This window comes from Gossypium raimondii, chromosome 4 (genome assembly GCF_025698545.1).
Source record: "Gossypium raimondii isolate GPD5lz chromosome 4, ASM2569854v1, whole genome shotgun sequence".
NCBI classification, from domain to species: domain Eukaryota; kingdom Viridiplantae; phylum Streptophyta; class Magnoliopsida; order Malvales; family Malvaceae; genus Gossypium; species Gossypium raimondii.
The window spans coordinates 1,208,048-1,220,195 of record NC_068568.1 but is presented as its reverse complement, the minus strand read 5'-3'; the positions used below and the strand labels follow the sequence as shown (position 1 = coordinate 1,220,195).

The window sequence follows — 12,148 nt, the reverse complement described above, 5'->3', positions numbered from 1 at the left end:
ATAAATTACTCGAAGCTAAGCTTAATTTTTAAATCATAATTAATAAAAAATAATTATTTCCTCCTAAATATTCTGTATTTTGTTTTTATAAATTCCATTGATTCTGTTATATGGAAAATTCTAAATATATGTAATTTCTTCCTAAATATTTAATATTTTATCATTTCCTTTTATTCTGTTTTTTGGCAAATTTGTAGTAGTAGGTAGCAAACAACTTGCAACGCCAAGTCAACCGACGTCCTCAAAGCAGAGCGGCACAGTGTTGACTGAGAGATTTAGCAATTTTTTTTTAAAAAATTCAAATTATTATTAGTTATAGTTACCGACGAAGCACTAAATGAATCCGTCCCTTCCAACGAGAAAAAACCTCATAAAAAATTAAAAGATAGAAAAAAATCGTAACAAGCATATCATTGTCAGATGAAGAAAAAAATTATCCCGAGTCAAGGAGGCCATGGTTGACGTTAACCAATAACACTCAACTTACATAATGTATCAATCACTAGATCTAGAGGTGAATCTGAGGAGCAGGTGAGGGGCATGGTTAACGTTGACCAGCAACACTCAACTTACATAATGTGTCAATCACAGGATTCAGTGACAAATCTGAGGGGCAGGCAAGGGTTGTGTCCCCCTAATCATTTTTCAATTCAATCCTTTTATAAATAAATAAATATAAATAAATATATAATAAATTACATGTTGGCTCCCTTAAAAATAAAAATTATGTTTCGTCCTTTCAAAATTATGAAAACATAATAAATTTATATTTTAATCTCTTGAAAATTTATAAGTAATTCCAATCTCCACTAATTTTTTTTCTTCTAAATCTACTCTTGATTTGATGGAAAATGGTTGATATTGACCAACAACATAGCTTATAGAAGAAATCACCCAATGAACTATCGTATGTCAAAATTCAAACGTCGACCTTCACCAAATTCCATTATTTAAATTATTTAAATATATATATATATAAAAAATTTAATTAATTCAGATTTGGATTTTAAAATAATAAATAAAAATAAATTTACAAATTTAAATGTTATAAAAATTACAAATATTCAACAAAGGGGTCAATTTTAGGCGGCTCTAGTTTATTACACAGAAGAAAAAATGGACCACCGAGGATGCTTGCCTTCCAATATAATATTAGTAATAACAATAATAAATTATGGGAATGAGTTAACTAACCATGTACCAACAAGAAATTAAATACTCAAATTTTAAAACAATAAGAAAGAGAAAGACTACCATAAAATTTCAAAAACGATGAAAAATACCAATAAGTTTAATTTTTATATGTCCCAACTTCTAATTAAATGGAAAAAAGAATACCAATATGATTATCGATATATTTAATAAAAGTGTTTAGTCGATTGAGTTTTAACTCGATTGTCACGAGTATTATTACTAATGCAAGAGAATGTGAGTTTGAGTGTACTGAAACGCATTATTCTCCTATTTATAGATTGATGAGGGAGCTATGAGTAGTTCTAGATATTGTGTAAAAAAATAAATATGGTCAGAATCTATAATGAGAGTATTCAATAATAATAATTGTAAGTGTTTAGGTATTAATATGATTTGGGTTTAGAAAATTTTTAAAATAAAACTTTTAGTATATGATTTACATAATTAAAAATAAAATAAAATAAAATATTAAATATGTAAAAGTTTACACGAATAATTCTTTCCAATTTTTTTATATAGAAAATTTCTCCCCTTTCAACTTCTTTATTTTTCTTGTTTTATCCGTCATTCTAATCACTCAATAATTATTATCTAAATAAAATATTGAAATCATATTTTAATGTCACGATTTTAATATGGGTTTAATTGATGGAATATTTCAATTTAATTATATTTTTATTATATTATTATTTATGTATTTTTATAATTAAATTTAAATAAATTTTAAATATTAAATCATATTAATTAAATTAAAAATATATTGTTGATAATTAAACTTGAATGAATTTGATATATATTAGTACATTGTTTGTTTACTCAAACCAGATTAATCTAAAGTATAGGTATAAAATTTTGCAAAAGTCCGTTCATATTTATAAATCACTATTATAAGTTTGTTTTAAGTTCACCCATATTATTTCCATTTTAATACTTTAGATGGGTTTTAATTAGATTTTTTGAACGAAATTAATTTTTTTATAGATAAGTACAAATACAAGCTCGAGGAATTACAATGTCGAATCAAATAATTACATCATAAGTAAATTAAGAACTGATACAATCCAGACTATAGCCAATAAACTAATTGAAATAATTAGACTAAAACTCACTCATGACAACCACACATGAGAGGACTCGAAGACCAACACATAAAATTGTGCATGATAAAACCCGAACTTAGGTGCTTGAATCCAAAGCCTTCGCCTTTCCCAACTGAATCAAGGCTTCATCAACAACTTAACATAATGCTTACATAGTATTGTATTATTGTATATTTAATTTTATACGATATAAATTACATAACATAAATTGAGCCTTAAATATTAAAGTTCAAATTTAGTTCATATTTTAAGCAAACTTAAATTTTCCGTTAAAACTCGTTTTTTAAATATCGTACTTTATCCAAACTCTCGCACTTCAACAATAACTTAATCCGATCCACAAACAAGTCAAAGCTTTAACGCAGTCTTTAGATTTCTAAATTTAAAATAACGCAATGCAATGCAATGTAATTTATTATTTTTTTCTTAATAAAAGAAAATATTATGATTATTTAAAAGAAAAAAGAAATAAAATTCAAAGCAACGAATCCAAATTCACACCTATAAATACACCAAACAACCAACTACCTCTACCTGCTTCTAGTTTAGACAACCTTCCGGTTCGCCTGTCATTCAACGGTACTTACTCCATTTATATTTTCTCTACAATTTCATTTAGATTTCGTTTAGATCTGATTTGAAAAAGTTTTGATTTGATTTTCGAAGTTTTTGATTTGGTTGTAAAATTTTCAGAGAGAAAAACAAAAAAAAAACACTCCCGAAATGGCACGCAAGAAGATCAGAGAGTACGATTCCAAGAGATTGTTGAAAGAACATTTCAAGAGGCTTTCCGGTAGAGATTTGCCAATCAAATCTGCACAAGTTAGTTCCATTTCTCCTTCTAGATCTCGCTGTTCGTTTCAAAGTTATCGATATTTCTGGTTTTTTTAGTTTGATTTGTGTTAGTGCTTCTTTGCTGATTAATTTGTTCAATCTTTCGTTCTAGATCTCGCTCTTCGTTTATATTTCCTTTTTTAAAAAAATAATTATAATAGTATTTCTTTACTGATTAGTTTGAATTCATTTTTAGCTCACTTTCTCCTTCCAGACCTCGTTATTCATTTCGAAGTTCATCTATATTTCCGGTTTTTTTAGTTTGATTTGTATTGGTGTTTCTTTGCTGATTACTTTGTTCAATTTCTCGTTCTAGATCTCGCTATTCATTTATATTTCCTTTTTTTAAAATTTGATTTATAATTGTTTTTCTTTGCCGATTAGTGTGAATTCATTTTTAGCTTATTTTCTCCTTCTAGACCTCGTTATTCATTTCAAAGTTCATCGATATTTCCGGTTTTTTTACTTTGATTTGAATTAGTGTTTCTTTGCTGATTATTTTGTTCAATTTCTCCTTCTAGATCTCGCTATTCATTTATATTTCCATTCCTTTTTGTTAATTTGATTTATAATAGTTTTTCTTTGCTGATTAGTTTGAATTGGTTTTGAGCCATTTTCTCCTTCTAGACCTCGTATTGGTTTCGAAGTTCATCAACATTTCCTCTCTCTTTTTAGTTCGATTTTTATTGGTGTTTCTTTTCTGATTAATTTGAATTGATTTTTAGTTCAAATTCTCGCTCTAGATCTTGCTATTCATTTCAAAGTTCGTCAATATTTCCTCCTTAAAAAATAAAAATTGATTTGTGTTTGTATTTCTTTGCTGATAAATTTGAATTTTTAGTTCAATTTCTCACTCTAGATCTCGTTATTCATTTCAAAGTTCACCATTATTGTCTTTTTTAAAGTTTGATTTGTGTTAGTATTTCTTTGGTGATTAATTTGAATTGATTTTTAGTTCATTGTGTCCTTCTTGATCTCGCTTTTCATTTTAAAGTTCATCAATGTCATTTTTTTATTTTGATTTGTATTAGTGTTTCTTTGCTGATAAATTTGAATTTATTTCAAAGCAAATCTTAGAAAAATACTGTTCGGCTTTTAGAATTTCCGGATCTAGTATAAAGTTAGAAGGTCCGGTAGCTTTAACTACTCTTAGTTTTATGAAATAAAATTCGTTCCAGATCAGGAAGTTTTTAAATTTGAATATGAATTTAAGATATTGATCTTCCTTAATTCCTTGATTTATGATTATTTTATGAAATTGAACATTGACTAATTTGTTTGGTTGTGTCACTGATTTTAGATCATAGAATCGATTCTATCAGCTTTTAGAATTTCTTGATCCAGAATTAAGTTAGAAGATTGAGTTGCTTTAATTACTCTTAGTTTTATGAAAAGAAAATTTACAGGTCAAGAATTTTTGAAAATTTAATATGAATTTAGGATATTGACCTACCTATTCATTCAATGATTTATAATTATTCTATAGAATTGAACTTTGAGTAATTTATTTGGTTGTGCTGCTGATTTTAGATTACGGAATCAACTGATTTCGATCAGCTAGTAGAGAAGGAGCCATGGCTTTCGTCACAGAAACTGGTTGTTAAACCTGATATGTTGTTCGGTAAGCGTGGGAAGAGTGGTTTGGTTGGCTTAAATCTGGATTTTGCTCAAGTTATTGCTTTCGTGAAAGAGCGCCTTGGCAAAGAGGTTCACTTTCGGTTTTGTACATTTTAGTCATTAATTTGTCATTATTAAAGGTCAAAGGTTCGATTTTATGCTAACCTCTCGTGAATTACAGGTGGAAATGAGTGGATGCAAGGGACCTGTTACAACTTTCATTGTTGAACCTTTCATCCCTCACAATGAAGAGTTCTACCTTAACATTGTCTCTGAACGACTTGGTTGCAGCATTAGCTTTTCAGAGTGTGGAGGGATTGAAATTGAAGAGAACTGGGATAAGGTACTTTGAGATGATCTAAAACTGGTACTCGGTTAGTTTTTGTTTCTTGTTTCGATTTTACCTTAATAGTTTCCTAACTAAGTTGAGGTACCCTTCATATAGGTCAAGACCATATTTGTCCCAACCGGGTTGCTTTTGACATCAGAAACTTGTGCTCCACTTGTTGCAACCCTTCCCTTGGAGGTAATTTTTCCAAATAATTAATGATTCATTGAGCCGTCTTTGCTTAACTCGAGCATGTTTCTTCGTCTTCATACGGACAACTTCATCAGATAGATTTTCCTACTACATCAGCAAATCAAAACGTATGCATACTGTAACATGCTCTTTCAATCTTTAACTAAATATATGTTGTTTTCATTATAGATCAAAGGAGAAATCGAGGAGTTCATCAAAGTGATCTTTAATCTGTTTCAAGGTATGGCATATATATATCTTTCTTGAATCTAAAACTATTCAAACTGACATTCGGTACTTTGTAATTAACTTTTTCGAGTTCGAAAATGTCAGATCTGGATTTCACTTTCCTCGAGATGAACCCTTTCACGCTGGTTGACGGAAAGCCTTATCCTTTAGACATGAGAGGCGAGCTGGATGACACTGCTGCTTTCAAGAACTTCAAGAAGTATATATACCCCCCCTTTATCAGTAGTTTGATCAATTTATTGTTTCAACATGCTATGTGGAGTATCAATAAAATTCATCTGATGCAATTTCATTTCTTTTGTAGGTGGGGTAATATCGAATTCCCAATGCCTTTTGGAAGAGTTATGAGTGCAACCGAAAGCTATATTCACGGGCTAGACGAGAAGGTATGTTAGATTTAATAGATAGTTCGCCTTGCATGCACAATCTTCTTTTATTTGCTAATCACCCAATTGGACGGGAACCTCGAGCTGTATATGATAACATATGGACATTTTATCAATCACCCCGAATCCTCTGTTCCGTTTTCCATCTATTTCACAATATATGAACTCTTCTCCGGAAAAAATGGTTTAAAACATGTTGCAGTTCATTTAATAGCTTCATCCACACGTACGGTATTAACTTAAAAAATATATATTGCAGACCAGTGCATCGTTGAAATTTACGGTGTTGAACCCTAAGGGACGCATTTGGACAATGGTAGCTGGAGGAGGTGCAAGTGTCATCTACGCTGATACGGTGGGTTATTTTCTTTTCACTTTCCGGGTTCTCAATATAGGACTAAAAACCCTGCAATTTTAAGATATCAGTAATGTGTTTGATTTACTTGTGTAATTCATTGCCTGATCAGGTTGGAGATCTTGGTTTTGCTTCTGAGCTCGGAAATTATGCAGAATACAGTGGAGCACCCAACGAAGAGGAAGTATTGCAGTATGCCAGAGTAGTTATTGATGTAAGGAACTCTAGCCCTTCATTCACATTACAATGTTGCTAAAAGTAGAAATCAGGATCTTGTACTTGATCGGTTAATGCCGTCTCTAACTTTTCTTGAAGGCACCACAAAACATTATTTGAGTAATTTCTGATGTAAAACTTACAATGCAATCATAAGCATCTTAAGCATGTGATTTTGGCTGTACAAATAATTTCATTTTTCCTTGATAGTGTGCAACCGCAGACCCTGATGGTCGCAAAAGAGCCCTCGTAATTGGCGGAGGAATAGCCAACTTTACTGATGTCGGTGCTACATTTAACGGCATTATCCGAGCCTTGAAGGAGAAGGTAAGCTTCACTATAGTGGTGTTTTCACTGTTTTGCTTCTCTCGTTGTCCGCCTTTACTTACTAATAATAACCGTACGTCCAAATTTATACAGGAATCAAAGCTCAAAGCCGCTCGGATGATGCTATACGTGAGGAGAGGAGGTCCAAATTACCAGAGGGGCCTCGCGAAAATGCGGGCACTTGGAGAGGAAATCGGAATCCCTATCGAGGTATCCATACCATATAGACAAACGATTATTGGTCTACAACATTTTCCAAAATAAAAAAATTTGCTGATATTTTTGTTTCCTATTCGGCGTGTTTCTCTCGTAGGTTTATGGTCCCGAAGCTACGATGACCGGTATTTGCCAGCAAGCTATCCAATACATCAGTGCCGCTGCCTAAGTTGTCGGTTCGGGTTCATGTTCGGTCTCTGTTTTTTTTTTCTCCGTTTCAAGTGGGTCATTTTCATTAGATTTCCCTTTTGCCATGTTACTGAAACATTTGGAATTTATTTGCTGAAAAGTGAACATGAAATCTTAGGCATAAATGGCATTTGTCAGCAATAAAGATCTTAAAAGTTTTCTACATCTTTTGTCTCCCCATCTTTATTTTCTTAATGACACTAATAATCCTCGTCTTTCTCAATCTAACTCTAATTTTTTTTTTAAAATACCCATGCCAAACATATTTTTATATTTAAGTATTTTTAAAAAATTGAACATACTTATGTTAAGCACAATCTTGTATTCGATACTCATTTATGTGGATGCTAATGTAAAGGTCAAAAAGTGAGAGAGATTTGGTACGGACATTGTTGTAAATAACTTTGTCTTAATTGATAATTTCAATGATTGTTGATAATTATCATATGAATATAATATAAATTGATAATGGCAATATAATAAAACTCATCTTAATCGAATATATATATATATATATATATATATATGTGTGTGAGACGAACACTGTATCTACACCTACATCTGAACCCAAGATAGATAAAAATATATATATTTTGACTATCATGCAGCTTCTCAAAGTCACTTTATCAATTAACCCAATTCTTTCATAACAACCTTCATGGTTTTTAAAATATATATTTTTAATAGTATGAATTTTTTAAAAAAATCAACATACTTATCTCGTACAAATATTTATATTCAATACTTACACTCAATTTATTAAAAATTCTTTTCTACAAACCAATAAAAAACTATTGAAAATACTTATATCATACAAAGAATGAATATATATATATATATATATATATATATATCATATTTAACCAAACATTAACTTCTACAAATTTTAAAAGGTTAAATTTTGTTATTAATCTATATACTATATGTAAGTTATGGATTTGATCTCCTTATTTTATTTGGTCATTTTAATCATTGTTATTTTCAAATTTTAAAGTTTCAGTCTTAATCAATTGATAATTGTTAAATTAATTAAATTAAATTATTTTCAAAATCTTATATGATAAACATAATATCAATTATGTAATGGCATTTTAACTTGCTATTTTCATATATTATTAAAAAACCCTCAATCAATGGATTTACACTGCTTATGGTTGTGTTAAGATTGAAATTTCAAATCAAAAGTATAAAATTAATAATAATTCAATAAGAGAACATGAACTCAATTCACAACGTTTTGCATAATACAAGACTAATATCGAAATTTAACCGAATAGAGCTAACAACTACTATTTAGGTTGAGATTAAATTTTAAAATCAAATTTCTTAATTTTAACACTTCTAAGCAGAATTTTAAACACTCCCAAGCTTTTCAAAACAAGATTACATTTCAAAACATCCCTAAAACAACATTACGCCTTTCAAAGCAAAATCCATCACAATCTAATAGTAAAATTTGACAATCACAAAACAAGATTACATTTCAAAACATCCTTTAAAAGAACCCAATAAAAATACCAGAAAAACAAGCATAAAATTATAGCCATGAATAAAGAAGAACTCATAGATGGAGTCCATTGCCTTTGTGTGACTTGCCGGTTTGCCACTGCATTAGCCAAAGCCTCTGCTAGCTAGCTACTCTGTAGGAACCTATCCTCCTCCTCCTCCTCCATGCATGCAGCCATGTGAGTGAAGCACAAGAGAAAAGTGCTTTTAATTCATTGGAGGAAGGTGAAATGAGGAATCCATAGCCCTAAACCCTTTCCATGCTTTTTGTGAAGACCCCATGGTTATGATTGTTTTTTTTTTCTTTGCTAAAATGATGCTATACCTATGTATCAACTATGATAATCCGATGGGACGTCTCTCACAAGCTAGTGGAGAGAGCTTGGCTCTTGATAGTGGTCTTTAAATAGCTGATAATTTGAGTAAGTGGTTAATGACGTTAGTGTGGGAGAAAAATAGATAGAATATATAATTATTATAGTAAAATCAAGTATAAAGATGTTGAAATTAAATAATTTCAGTGAAAATAAAATTATACAAAACTATTAAAACTCACATATGACATCAGCATATAATGGAGTCTTAAAATTTATATATAGTTAAATATCATAAATTTCAAATTTAAATATTCAAGACTCAGGACTTCCACTTTTACTAACAAATCAAGACTTTATCGACAATAAATTGTAAAGATTTGGATACTCGTAAACTTTTGAAAATATTTGATGGCAGATAATATTTAGATCAGATGTTACAAAATTGGGTAAACGACATCCAAAGGTCATTCTAAAATCAGGTTTGTCCTATTTTGGTTACTTAAAATTTTTTTTCTCAATTTATTCATTCTAACTAAGATAATTGTTCAAACTAGTCATTGCTATTAAAAATTTTGTTAATCCACTAACAAATTACTTACGTGGCATCGACTACAAGTGGCATTTTTTAAACTTCTGGCTAAAAATTAGGTTCCAATACACTTTTATAGGCAAAGAGTGAAGGTTGATAGAGTGATAAAAAAAAGAGGGAGTATAGAGGGGTAGTGGAGGTTGTTATAAAGGTCGGTTCATCTGATCAGGGTGAAGAGTCGAAAGTTATAGAGAATAAAGGTGAAGGGAATATAAGGGTTGAAAGTTAAAAGAGTGTTGACAGAGTGCAGGCTTACTATTCTCGAAGAGTCGGTCCTTTCTTCATAGTTTCTAGAGGTATTTATAGGTGAAAGTTCGTGTACGGTGGTGTTAACATATTGGATTAACCATCTGGCCATCATTATAGAGTGCATGGGGGATGTTTGTGACAAGATAAATTCTATCATTAACTCTGACTTGATGAGATAAAACAATTGAACCCACGTGATGTTTAGTTACTAACAATTTCATGTTCTCAATGAAAATTAAACCATCCATTGTCCAGGTGATCATCTCGGAAGGGTGAGCTTGCAAATGACCTCTTGACTTACTGGTAACAAGCTTACTGCTCAGACATTTTCTTAACTTACCATATATCGTAACGCGGGTAAAGATCCGTTATTTGACTACACTTTATTTTAATAAATAATGAATTTGATTGTTTATTAGTAAAATGTAAACATTTATAAAACAAGCTTATTGCATTTTTTTTATGTATGCTATGAAAAAGGATGAACAGTGAGAGTGCTTTTGAATGAATGATGGGCTTTACTTTGATTACTGGAATCTCCACTCACTAATGCTAATCTACAATGTGTTTTCAACTTAGATTCGTATCTCCTTGTTTTCCCCCACTAATTCCTTTTTCTCTTTCTTACTTTTATCCATTCGAATCTACTGATTATTTAATTACACAAAAAAAATTATTAATATTTATTGAAAGGTTAATATTATTGATAAAGCTTGAAACTTTTTATTTTTAATATTTAAGTTCGAGTCTTATTATACGCAATTACAATATATGTGTCTAGTCTTGTTATGTGTATACGTCAGGTATGAGGTCTGTCCCATTCTTTCTAATATTTGAATCGTTATAAAGTTGCTTAAATATATATCTGTAATAATTGTCTTGACTTGTATGTACGAGTGGTTAAAGTTTTTGTCAAACACCCGTTTGTAATATTTATAAAAAATGTATTTATCTTTCAAAGAAAATATTCAATCATACAAATAAATATTGAGTGCATTGATAAGCACGTTATACTCTTGAAGAAAAATATAAATTGAGTCATAAAACAACATTGTTAAAAAGAACAACTACAAATTTCAAAGTATTGATATTTTAGAAAGATTCTTAAAAAAAAACTCATTCCTCTCAACTAAATATTTTATAATTGGTTTTAACAAATCTTGAGTTGGATCTCTTTGGTGTTTGTCTACCATTAACAAATCCTTATAGTTTTATAACTTTATCTTGATCCTTCTCAAGAAATCGACTCAATATCTTATAATATAGATTGAGGCTAAGCAAGATTTGTTTTTTTCTACGGGTGGAATTAAGTTGTATCTTTTTACAATAACAAAAATGTAATTTCACCATTTAATAGTCTAACCTTTATTGTTTTCAAAGGACTAAAACAAAATTTTCTCATTTTTTAGGCCCAAAATACAATCTTACCATAATTAATTTAAAATTTTATAAATAATAAGAGAACTAAAAATGAAAAGTTCCATTTTGAAAAGGGTCGAGGCCCTGACTAGCCCCCTAACTCCGCCCATGAATATGAACAAACATCAATATCGTTGTGAAAGTTTGCGTACCTCTTATCTTGACAAGCCAATTTATCTCTCCAACGTTGCTGGCTGGTATTTAAATCATCGATGAAGTGAAATAAGATCTACAACTGACACGATATTTTATTCATCTTATTTAGTTTTAAATTAAAACCCATAATTAGATTTAAGTTTTGTTAGGTTAGGCTTCTAGGTTTTTAGAAGAAACCCTAAATTTTCTTCTGAGTAGGCATGTACTCTTCTTTTGTAGAATCAACTTAGAATATCGAATTAAATTTGTAAGATTAAACCCAATGACTTCATAATAAGCAATAGGTCAATAATTTTGTTTTTTTTTTTTTCAAAATGGTACTTGAATGATCCAATGATTCTATTTCCAATAATTGTTGTTAGGTTTCTGGCAAGGCATGTACATGAGGTTCACATTTTTGGAAAAATATTCAAGAAATGGACCCTGCATATTAGTACTAGTTGAAATCATTTCAAGCTAGCTCAATTGATATAAATTAAATTTATATATTTAAAAGATCATACGAGAAGTAAAGAAGGGCTTTTCCCTCCCATTAAATCGAATAATATTTTAAATCCCAAAATTTTATTTTTAGTAAAAATTTAATAATTTAATTTTAAATTTTATCTCTCAAAAAAATTACTATCTTCCAATCATTTAAAAATAAAATTCATATACCAAAATTATAAATTTTCCCATATGTAAAAGGACAGTTTCTTTCTATGGAAAT

The 12,148-nt window shown here is 29.9% G+C and overlaps 1 protein-coding gene across 1 annotated transcript; it reads left to right on the top strand.

The window, feature by feature from the left end:
* Window positions 1-2,739: 2,739 nt before the first annotated feature.
* LOC105780193 (ATP-citrate synthase alpha chain protein 1) lies at window positions 2,740-7,368 on the top strand. Its single transcript, XM_012604386.2, has 13 exons — window positions 2,740-2,873; window positions 2,988-3,116; window positions 4,659-4,835; window positions 4,927-5,088; window positions 5,191-5,271; window positions 5,455-5,506; window positions 5,599-5,713; window positions 5,819-5,900; window positions 6,160-6,255; window positions 6,368-6,469; window positions 6,682-6,798; window positions 6,892-7,008; window positions 7,112-7,368. The coding sequence occupies exons 2-13, from the start codon at window positions 3,018-3,020 to the stop codon at window positions 7,181-7,183; spliced, it is 1,272 nt and encodes a 423-aa protein (XP_012459840.1). The 5' UTR covers window positions 2,740-2,873; window positions 2,988-3,017; the 3' UTR covers window positions 7,184-7,368.
* Window positions 7,369-12,148: the final 4,780 nt, after the last annotated feature.